Source organism: Numenius arquata, chromosome 13, assembly GCF_964106895.1.
Source record: "Numenius arquata chromosome 13, bNumArq3.hap1.1, whole genome shotgun sequence".
Taxonomy (NCBI): Eukaryota; Metazoa; Chordata; class Aves; order Charadriiformes; family Scolopacidae; genus Numenius; species Numenius arquata.
In genome coordinates, this window is record NC_133588.1 from 14,120,407 (window position 1) to 14,132,893 (window position 12,487).

Sequence of the window (12,487 nt, forward strand, 5' to 3'; positions counted from 1 at the left end):
GGGTACTGATGTTGGGAAAAGCTATGATTTGGCAAAGGGAAAAGTAGAAGCAGCGTATCTGACTAGCCCCTAGCTGTTACATACTGGACTGGACACAGTAGCAGGACTAGAGCAACTTCATTTCCTTCAACCTGAACTACTGCTGGAGATGATTTTAAACTTTCTTTGTCTACAACATACTGTCTCAGGGTGCACCCCTCCCTCTTATCTCTTCTTTTCTTTCTCTGTTTCCTTTTCCATCTAGTGCCTGAACAGTGTCCTGAGGGTTTGACAGTTTCCATTTAATCATTTCATCCTTCTGTATGGAAGACTGCTGAGCACCATACAGTGAAGTTACTACCAGCCTGGAATTTCTGAATATCTGCCTGCCCTCTTATCTGCTTTGGTTCCAGACTCTTGATATCTCACTCCCCCCCAACCCCTCACACTGTGTCTGTGATGCTGTCACAAATAAATGTCCTAAATAACTCCCTTTGTTGCAGGGTGGAGGGGGGCGAGGAAGGCTGCATTTTGCCAACACTCACAAAAAGGCAGAAAAAGATGGGTTTCCCAAGTTCTGCTTTTAGGTCCCAGTGTACTAAGGATATAGTAATTAAAACCAGCATTAGATTACAAACTGGGAGAAGGACTAGCAGACAACCATTTTATTTAGCCTTGAAGGACACAGATCAATTCCCAGCTTGCTGCATTTTGCAACTCACAGTATGTTATGACACCTCACAAAAGATTGGCTACACTTTCTTTCTTCCATAAAACCAGACTCTAAATAAATCCACTAACATCCCATCAAATGCACAGATGTGATGAAATTTCCAAGTTCAAGTTGTTCTACTATTTCCATAAAATAAAGCAGAGACCAGGCACTGACTAAGACATAAATTAAAAAAATAATTATTGCTATTCATCGGCTTGGTCAGTTTGTTTCCAACTAGGTCTTGCAAGTGATTTATTTTTCCATTAAGGATCTGAACCTTAGCAATTCCATGAATTATTCAGAATAAACCCAAAGTTCACTTTGGAAATCCTGGGTGAATCAAAACATTTCTATCTCTTTTAATATCATCAAGCACTCAAGTCCCGACCGTGTGAAAGGGTATTAAGCCACCATTGGTTAAAGCAGAGCATGAGCCCAGATGTACATGCCTCACTAGCACTACCCCATGGTGAATGCAAGTGAACTTCATTTCTTTCATTGAGCACTGAGTGCCTGAGGCTACAAGTGTGTACATACACATAACTATTAAAAAGATGACACACTGTAATGTTAGACCTTCCATAGGCCCATGGCAACTCTTCTGTGTACTCATATTCCACAGGCCTCTCAAGTGACAGTAGCTTTTTTTGTGAATAATCCGTTCAAGACAGACAGAAACCAATATATCCAGCCAAAACCACAGGAGGAAAGGGGCGCTAACAGCAGGTTGAAGAAAGCAATCTAACTGTATTCTAATGTACAGATTTTTGCTCTCAATAGCATGTATGCATTTATCTGTAGGTATAGACGTTCATGGGTTTAAGGGTATTCTGCAGAAACATCGAGACACCTGCAAAAGCAGCACTGCTGTATCTGCTCTTCTGTCATTAGATCCTGGAAAAGATTCTGTGATCAGAGAGCAACAGCCAAGTTGGCTGATGATGTTGAGGAACCCTCTATCTTCTCATACTGTAGGCATGGCCACCTTTAGATAGAAAGCTGCAGGCTCTGCAGATCTAATATTCTTCTGGCAGAAGAGTAAGACTCGAAAGGCAGAGTTAAATAGTAGGTGGTATTCTAACAGCCACTGACTACACTATCGCCATGGAGTTAGTTTAAACTAAGTCACTGATGCCAATCAGTGAGTCCAGATGGAATCTTCCCACATCTTCAGCAGGAAAGAACCTCACCCCTCCACTACTACAATACCAAAAGATTTTCTGATACACACTCCAGATTGCACCTCTAAATATTTTCAATATTCGTCTAAAGTATGGATAGTAGCAATCACAAAGTTTTAGGAATTATGCTCTCTCTTCTTAGGCCTGGATTCCAGTCAGCACATTAGAGATCATTGTTGTCAGTCATTTCCAAACATGTTGGGAATCTGCAATTAGACACATTAACAGTGGGATTTCACAGATGTAGGTTACATGCTTTCAGAAAAGAAACGGCAGTTGCTGGCAGTGGGGAAATACTTAAGAACTACTTATCCCCTAATTAAACAAGGTTCTATACTCTAAGCACTAAATGTTAAGCAGTGCTCTAGCATGTGCTCATCTTAACCCTACAGAATTATGCCGAATTACTAAGGCTCCATCTGAGAGTTTCTTAGCCAAGACTCCTTGCATAAACAGATGGAGCAGTTCTGCTGCTTCCATGCTGACACATTCAGCCTGCAGAAGTACAGCATTGAGTTCAAATTTATCATAAAATCACTTCAGATAGCATGCTGTAATCTTTATATCCTTCTCAAGTACGACAAACAGAAAGGCAAGACTGTCTGTTGTGTTTGAAATAGGCAAACATTAGCTGAAAAGGTTGGTAAGAAATACTAACTTAACAGCTAAAGAGTGGTGGCTGTGGCCAGAATAGGAGAACCAGCCCAAAAGATCTTTATATTCCTTTGAAGAAGGGGATGATCTTCACTTGATGGATTTCCCAGGGCACATTAATGCATCATGTAACTCCCAATGGCACCACAGACTCCAAGGATCACCATACTAAACAGGTAACCTTCTCGTTTCGAGCTGAATATCAAAATCCATAAAGAAGTGATGAATGCAGGTAGAGGTGACGCTGTGATATTGCTTTGAGGAGTCATCTATGAGGGAAGACTGTCAAGTGGTAGAATATGCTAGATTTAGACTGGTTTTCTCTCTCTGAAGCAATGCAAAGTGGTTGAAACAGAATCCAGGAGTGAGGCCAAATTAGACTTGGCTTTTGAATGTAGTCTGGTGATGGATTTCAACACTAGGCATTAATTAATATTGCTGGAACGTTTTGAGGGGAGACTACCCAGAACCCAAATAGGACATAAAGAGAAAAGGTCACTGGCAAAGCTACATCACAGTTAGTGCAAATACACATCTGTTAATTCCTACTTATGAGACAAGATTTCCTTAGACTGTAACTTCCACATTGACATCGAAGGGCTGCTTCTCTAAGAAAACCAGAATAAAAGTGCAGAATATGATTCTCAGAGAGTCAGCTCTTCACACATAACTGATCCCCTGAAGTTTAACTCCAGACCTCCTGTCAGAGATGTCTCAGCTTCCTCTGTCGTTTCAGTAACTTCTAACTGGAGAACAAGAATCCCCATTTTGAAATTGCTCATAAGGTTTCAAAGCCTACACTGAAAACAAAGTCAATTGAACATTTTTGTGAATGCACCAGAAGGAACATGCCTTGCTAGACTGAGACACAAGACAGCCAGGTGCCTAGCTCCTGCAAGTGTAGTTTTTCTGCTCCGAATTTGCAGCGCGTGGTCCTAAATCTACAGCTCTACAACATAAGAGACTGTCTCAAGTATGGCCTTGTTTAAATTTAACTTTGTGAAGAAACAGTGTATTTAAATAAAATTAACTTCCATTTAAGTGTTCTGATCAGCCCTCTGCAGTTACACATCCTGGTACTTTCTCTCCAGCTGACAATCTATATTCCCACCGTGTGCTGCTTAAACTGCAGATCAAAACCTTTCCTCAGCCACGGACTTTCAGAAGTTTGTTCAACCTTTCCCCTAAAGCTTTTTTTTTTTTTTTTTTTTTAATGGAAGACTTAAGTTATACTAAGCTATTGTTGGAAATATAATGAGAATGCTCATGGCAGGTGAAAATCAAAATACCAAAATAAGACAATAGGTCAGTCATTTTTATCATGGCTTCTTTATACTTCCTTGAAATTCTGTGTCTATAAAGGTACCAGGCTTAATTGTCTAGTGAGCCACTGTCTTGCCTGCCTCTCTCCTAAATGCCATGACACACAAGTAAAGGCTATAGCACATTTCCTTTTGTTACTTTCAAGGGTGTGAAGTAAACAATTCAATCAATTTGTGAAGCACTTTTTCCCCATAGTATGATGTTAGTATTACACTGAGATTCAAAAGTTGAGAACAAAGGACACGGCATTCAGTTCCACAGAGTGCAACAGAAATCACCAGCACAGAGAGAGTGTAAATATGTGTTGCTATTTGTGTGCAGATGTTTATATAGTTTAACACATAACAATATCAGATAAGCAGACCACTATGAAAATTTAAATTGCACAGCACAGAATTCATTCCCACATTCTTAGACTTGGAGGCAATGTGAAGGTTCTGTGAACTCTAAATAACACATTTGGACTATAATTTTCCATTTTCTGTTATGGCCAAACTGTGGTTATCCAGCATAACGTACACCAGAAGAACCCACCAGTTTTCATACTTGGGCTCTTTCATTTGAATCAATTCTTTATGAATGTTTAGCATTTATGAATGTTTATGAATGCTAGCGTTTACACCTGAAGTTGTAATAGGATTGTAAAATCCTTCAAACCTGGAAAATTTGTATTTTAAGTTAAATTGTGCTTTAAGTGCTAAAACTTAAAGTGCTAAAGTTTTTTAAGTGCTAAAACATTCAGCAATATCTGGATTGAAGACTAATTTTGATCTCTCTGCTAACAGATTAGAACTGCTTACAGTTCTAGATGGCACATGTAATTATCTAAGAGCATCTCCTTGGCACTTGCTTCTAGTTGTTTGTATTTATCTTACCTTTAATGCACCATGTTTCTCATTTGGTCCAACAATCAAAATTTCTGCCATATCCTCAGCATGCTCAGACCGCGCATGGACAAACAAGGCTCTGCCAGGTTCTGATATATTCTTTAGCGCAACTAAAGACCCGTCGCGTTCCACCTTAAAGTCTGGGTTAGAAACTTCGAAGTTCAATTTCTTATTCCCCTTGCAGTCATCAAATTCCACTGGGGGGAAAAAAAAAACAAAGAAAGAACACAATTATAAGCATCCACTTCGGAACACAGACTGCAAACATCTTTATGCTATTGGCTTGTCTACACATCTCAGGAATAAAGGTCTTAGATAAAAACCTAAGGGGAAAAAACTTTCAAGCAAGTTTTATATTTGTGTGACTATAATTCATAGGCAAATCTTGTGAATATGCACTTTCAGTAGGATGAAGAGATATTGACCGCGCTAACTGGGGAGGCAGGAGATAAACAAAACACTTTGTAAGTTAACACTTTGGGATCACTCAAATCAAATGCACAAAACGCACACCTAGTTCTACAAATTGGGCAGTAGCAGTAGAGACCTTGTTATCCTCCTCATTGTAACCCAGGATGTCTAAAGGCTCTTCTGCTGGCAAAGTGGTTTCAGATCTCCAGTAAATCTTTATGCTTGGAATTGGTTGTTTACAGAATATTCAATTTCACAGTCAACTGCAGAAGTGTTGCATAACAGAAAAAACAAACTACAACATTTCTTACAAACTACCAGCATTGTGATATAGCGCATGAGCTGTATTATCAGTGTAACTGAGGAATATGAGAACTTTCAACAAACAGTAGCTGTCAATAATCCTGTTTCACTTTACATTGAAGTTTTAAAATATTTAGGAAGGCTGGCATAAAGAGAGGAAAAAGGTTTGAGACCTTGCCTGATGTCTTTGTCAGGAAGAGTGGTGACAGGACAAGGGGCAATGGTTTTAAATTGGAAGAGAAGAGATTTAGATTAGATATAAGGAAGAAATTCTTTACAGTGAGGGTGGTGAGGCACTGGAACAGGTTGCCCAGGGAAGTTGTGGATGCCCCATCCCTGGAAGTGTTCAAGGCCAGGCTGGATGGGGCTTTAAGCAACCTGCTCTAGTGAGAGGTGTCCCTGCCCATGGCAGGGGGGTTGGAACTAGATGATCTTTAAGGTCCTTTCCAACTCTAGCCATTCTATGATTCTATGATTCTATGATTCTATGATTCTATGATTCTATGTTCCTCTCTTGAGTCCGGCAGATTCACTTTGCACAAAATACTGGAAAAAACATCAGTGATGTAATTACCAGCTATATGATTAAGAGGTCTTCACCACAAATCTGTAATTGTTAAATAAGCTTTTCAGGTTTTGACATCTTTGAACAACATATTTGCACGTGAAGGGTTTTTTTGCAGGCAATCTGTTCTGTATTCCCTACCTGCTCCTTGAGTTACTGCTGCTGTAGACTTTTCACTTATCTGCAAGCTCTCGCTATTTTGATTTTACATTTCATTGCTATTGGATCTTTTAAAACTGCATTACACTTTCAGAAATGAATATAGACTACAAAAGATCAAAGACAATAGAGTTTTACTGAAAATAAAGCACTCTGCATAATTGTTTAAATTCACTGTATAGACTTCTTGTTTCCATTGTTTTTAAAGAAAAAAAAAATATCCCAGATTCTCTCACAGCCTGGCAAATACCTAAGCTTTTTCTGACTCTGCAGTATCTGTAAGTGGTCTTAAAACACAGAATCTCATATTGGATGGCCTAAGAACACTCCGGGAAGTTACTCAAATATCCTCTTCAGCCAATTTTGCATCTATTTCCAGACATACCAACTTGAAAACAGGGCTGCCAGAGTACCTCGTGGAGATCCTTCCTTCTCTGGGCATTCACTGGGATTAAATCCCCGAGTAGAACCAAGACAGGCAAGAAGAACTGTTGCTGGTTACAGAATTTAAATGCAACTTCATTTTGTGATGAATATTGATGAGAAAGGTAAAACTGAAAATAAACCAAGAGCAAAAAAACCCAGATGTCCAAAATTCAGAATAAGGCACAGAATATGAGACGTGTGTCACAATTTGCCAAATGAACAGTGGAGGGTTGACCTTGGGCTGCACCCAGACGCCCACCCAGCCCCTCTCACTCCCCGGCCTCAACAGGATGGGCGGAGAAAAACAGATGAAAAAGCTTGTGGGTCAAGATAAAGGCAGGGAGATCACTTACCAATTACCATCTCAGGCAAAGCAGATTTGACTTGGGGAAAATTAATTTATTGCCAATTAGAACAGATTTGGATGGTAAGAAAAAGATAAAATTAAAGCCACACCTTCCCTCCTCCCCAGGCTCAGCTTCACTCCTTCATCCCCAGCTCCTCTGCCTCTCCCAAAGCGGCACGGAGGGATGGGGAACAGGGGGTTACACTCAGTACCTAATGGCTCCTCTGCAGCTCCTTTCTCCTCATGCTTTTCCCCTGCTCCAGCCTGAGTCCCCTCCACAGGCTGCAGCTTCCTTCAGGACGTGCCCGCCTGCTCCTGCGTGGGGTCCCTCAGGGCTGCAGGGAATACCTGCTCCAGCGCCTGGAGGCCTTCCTCCTTCCTCTCCTCCTCCCCTGGGGCTCACACTGCTCTCTCACACTTTTTTCCCCTCACTCCAGGCAGTGTTTTGCCCCTTTCTTAACCACCCTCCCACAGAGGCACCACCAGCCTCGCCGAGGGGGCTCAGCTGTGCCCTGTGGTGGGGCGGCTGAGGAACCGCCCGGAAGCGGCTCTGTCCAGCACGGGGCAGCCCCGCCCCGCCCCCCCCTCACAGGGGCCCCGCAGCCCCCGCCAGCGCTCGCGCAGCGGGCGTTAGGAGCCTGAGGTGGGATTTTAAAAGAATGGAGTTGTGATCCTCTCACTGAGGAGAGTCCAAACTGTGTAGTCACCACAGTCTCTTGCGTAAAAATTATCCCAGCACCTGAAGGATGTGCTTCTGCACAGGTTTTAGGCTTTGCTTACTTATTTTTAACTAAAAGCTGCTCCCATTTCCTCGGCTTTACTTGAGGGCAAGAGAACTACCCTCGGATTCACAGCGGGATAAGAAACCAGAATTGCATCAGCCCATTTGCCATTTCATTGAATTTTGCTGAAAGCAAGAGGGATTATAAACAGAAGAGGAAACAAAAAGCTCTCTCCCCCCCTCAGGTACTCCAGTCCCTCCAGATAAACCTGTCTCAGCCCGTCACCTCGCAGACCCCTGCTTGCAGTAGAAGAGGGGTGGGGTGGGGGGACGACAGAGAATTTGGGAGCAGCAGCAGTTTAAAACAATTTTACCATGCTGAAACCGTGCCGGTGCCCGCGCTGCCCCGAGCCCCGGCTGCTCTCCAGGGCCAGGAACCGCTGGCAGAACGGGTCCTGCGCTCGCAGTAGGATTTTGATGGAAGGCTCTCTGTTAGCAAGGCCTCCCCGGCGTAAAGCCACCCCGTGCAATTTATGTTGGTTGATATGACAGGCATCTTAACAGATTCGCTGCAATCTCCTAAAGCTATCAACCCACAAAAAAAAAAGACAAAATCTCCCTGTCACCACAAATGTGGGAAGTCGAAATTGTCTATACTAATCACTGTATAGATTGCAGGCTTGATGAATTATGAGTAGATTCTCATTTAACTTACTCTTTTCCTCCCTTAAAAAAAAAAAACCAACAACAAACAAACAAACAAACAAAACCCCTCCAAATTAACAGGGTCTTAGGAAGGCACCTTGTTTTATTGAATAAATGTGTGCTTCTCATAGTCAAAAACTGCTGGCGATCTACTGTATATTAATAGCTTACAACTGGAAAAATTTGGCATGACTCTGAGAGATTAATTATGTCAGGAGTAAAAAGTAAAAAAAATTAAAAGCCTAACAAAATTATGATAAAGTAATCATTTAAAAACAAATGACATAGTGCAGAGCTACAGCATCACCCAGCCAAACGCTACAGGTCACATTCAAAAAGAAGCCACGCCGTGTTGTGCTTCAGAAAGAGGAGTGACGCTGGCTGGGAGTACACTTCTCCCACCTTGCTGCTCTGCTTTCACAAACCTTGAGATTCCTGCATTGCTGCCATCTGCGTGCATTGCAGAAATTCAAAGACCACATGCAGATTCAACACATGGAATCAGGAGAAGTACTTAGATCTATATTCCCTTGAAGTTATGAATTTGACACTTTTAAGACCCTTTATATTTTGCCCATCCATTGACCTTGCTTTATGAAACCCTGCAACTTTTTCCAACAAGGGCAGAAGCAGAGTTGTTTGAAAGTTGGAAACTGTTTTCTTACCATATCTCATCCGAAAGCACCGATGCTTCCAATTCCCAATTCTACCACAAAAACAAGAGTATTTGACGAGGTTAATAGCAAGGAGAGAGAAAGAAAATGAAAAGGCTCTGAGAAGTACTGATATGTGGGAGAGAAATTAGAAGTGGGTGGAAGTAGATGAAGTGATCATAAGGATAGAGAACATCGAAGATTATTCAGACCCAAGGGCCAGAGATGAAGCTGAAGGCAATTGTTAGGAGAGTTGAAGAGAGCAATAGCCTTAGATAAAATCCCTAGTCTGAAGTTAGGGGCAAATGTGAACTTTATCAGAATGATGACGCCTCCTCGACTGGGATGACCAGGGAACATTGCATGAGATTGCATTGCATTCCCAGTCATTCTCACAATGCCCCTCATTGGGAATATTTGCTTCTTTAAACTGAGGTGGCCAATGCAGTTACCCAAAATTTACAGTACTTGAACTGCCTGTGCCGGGATCCATTAGCCACTACATAGCCTAAGGACACGGCCCTGCCACTGGCCACACTTTCCTGCCCTGCCAGGCACTCAGGAAAAACCTGAGGAGTTTCAGCTTCAGCAGCTTACTCAGATTTCCCACCTGTGGCACTACATCTGTCTCTTAAACAAACCTACACACTGCTGATGCTCTAAAAAAAGCATAGCCTATTAAATATAGGACAAATAGGATTTTTGGTTCTTATTCTCTGGTGAAGAAAACTTGCTTTGTACAAAAAGTCTATGCACAAGTCTCTATGTAAAAGCAATAAAGAGTGATTAATTAATTACTCCTTATGTCCTGGTACTAACCAGTATAACAAGAACGTAGACAGGGCTTTGTGGTTATCAGTTGTGGGAAGGTTCAGACAGATATAAAAGAAAGTTTTCCAGGTAACCATTAAAAGAGGGCACTGAGGACATGTTGAATACCTGCTGCTGCAGGGTTTTAACACAAGGTTAAAAAAATACCAGCTTAATCCAAAATTACCCAAGTCAGTACCTGATCCTGCTTCAAACCAAGAGGACAGACCGAGTGACACCTTTATGTCTTTTCAACAAATAAAAGTCCTAGGTTAAATTAATTTCCCTGTCCTTTCAAGTCTACATAAGGCCTGTATATATGAGTTTCATACAAGAAAACAAAAAACTACAAGAAAACAAAAAACTACAAAAATGCAGTGAACTAACCACAGTGTCTTACTACACAGCTTATTCTCCTAGCTGAGTCCTGGACACTGAACTCTCTCCCAAGACTGAAGGAAATTTGGGCATGGGACTGGGAACTTCTGAATACAAGATAATCAAGCACATGCAAGAAAGCAGAAAAGATCTCACTTTTCCCTGCAAAGCTATCTAAATGAGCAAAAGTTCCAGGTTTCAAGAAGAAGGTAAGGATGTCTCTTTTCAGAAATAAAACATCCCATTACAAAGAGTTCTTCCAATAAGATCTTTTCTGATTAGTATTTAAACAAACCCTAGATACCAAAAATATAGTAGTTATCAAAATCTGTGTCAGCTGGATGGACAATGCATGTTCTAAGGAGTCTGCCAAAGTTCATGGAGAGAAGACACTGAACCACATGGCAGTCTGCCTAAAAGGAAGAGGTGGTCTCCTAATATATAACACTTTGCTGCTGAGCAACCACGATGACGTATGATGCATGATGATGTTTATGATGGTCATGCATTTGTTGCAGAGATGAGGTGTGAGGAAAGCCACGAGATGGATAACTGACATCATTCCTACTACCCAGCTGTGTCACAACAGATTGGACACAAATAGCAGCCTGATGAGAGTGGCCACATGCACTAAAACCTCCCACATCTTCCTGCACACTCACTTTGTGTTAGAGCTAAAGGAGTTTAACTAGATTGTAAGCTCTTCAGAGCGAAGACCACTTGTTCGCTCTCTGTCTGTACAGGACTTGCAACAAAATGATTCATGTTTGGTGCTCAAGGTGCTCCAGAAGTGCAGAAAATTAATAATAGCAACTGTTCAGCCTATAGCCCTAAACTAAAATTTTGGGAATACTACACCAGACATGACTAGTGATTGTGTCGCATTGTTAAGAGCTCAATAGGCAATTAAACCAATGATCTAATATTTATTTACTTGAAGGCAAAGTTCTCCATTTATTGATACATATATGACTCTCTTGATGTTCCTAGTCATGCTCCAGCTGCCAAATGAACATCTTTATTGTGCTTAATATGCCATCTGGTATGAGACAGGCTCCAAAACTCCATGCAAGCAAAATGAAAATACTGCCAAGCATCTCCCAATGAAAAACAACATACATGTCACTCATCACCCTCTGCTCATTTCTCAGCCTCCTATATAGGACTTTTACTCCTTTCTGTAAGAAAGCTTATTCATGTGTGAATTGTACAGAATATTTTTGCCCACCAAGCAATATTCATTACTAGTAATACCTGCATGCATCCCAAGGCTTTAATTGCTGACTTTGAGCTTATTATCATCAAAGGACCTGTTGAAAAAAGGATTCTTATGCAAGATCCCAAGTCCATTACTGTAACGATGGGAAACTGAAGTTCTGATTGGAAATATTACTGTTCACAGATCTCAGCAAGAAATCTCAAATTCCTGGGATTCCTCATTTCAGTGCATCCCATTCTCACTGTTATGATATGCCACATATGTGAGGTTTCTACACAACTGTGATATTTATGATAATGAACCACAGCTGTTTCAAAGAATACCATTTTAAAACATTGAAAGGTTAGCAGTTGGATTTCTTGTAAACTATATAAAAAGAAAACAAGCTGAAATAGATTTCCTATATTCAAAAGCATATATTAGGCTGATATATTCCTCTTCCAAAGTAATTTTTCTGAGTTTAATTCTCAGAAGTTTAATTTGTTTTGAACAGAAATACAGAATTCATAATCTTCTCTCTGACAAAATCTCTACAGAGGTATTCTGAATAATTAAATATACATATTTATCTATGAGCACACAAAAACTTACTCTGTGTGTCTCTACATACAGATATTTTCATGTTAGCTAATGATAGCTAGCAACAAAATGGCTCCTCGGTGAGGAAATTTCACATTGAAAATACACATGAAACACACACACACAGACTTAATTACTCAGTCAATGAAGGTAAGGATCCTTTTTGCAAATACAACCTAGCCTTGTTCAAATCAGTGGAAATTACAGCATCAAGCAAATATTATCCTATGTATTATTTCTTACCCTTTTTAACAAGTAAGTTTAGGTGATATTGAAACCACAAGTCAGAAGCTGTACCCGTGAGAGGTCTAGAGATGCAAGAAAAGTACTTTACAGCTGCACAAAGGCAACTTAACTTTCCAGCCTAGCAGGGAGCGCTCAGCTCTGCTAAACAGTCCTCCCTGCTCAATGATATTAGCAAAATGCAGAAGTTAGACTGGCAAAGCTGAGCTTCATTAACTACCAAGAGAGAG

The 12,487-nt window shown here is 40.9% G+C and overlaps 1 protein-coding gene across 1 annotated transcript in view; it reads right to left on the minus strand.

Annotated features, from left to right (window-relative positions):
- The window catches only part of CDH13 (cadherin 13), a 488,113-nt gene that overhangs the window by 316,771 nt on the left and 158,855 nt on the right, over positions 1–12,487 (minus strand). The window contains exon 3 of the mRNA XM_074158160.1: positions 4,728–4,936. Within this exon, the coding sequence (XP_074014261.1) occupies positions 4,728–4,936 (209 nt within the window). The remainder of the gene's footprint in view (positions 1–4,727; positions 4,937–12,487) is intronic.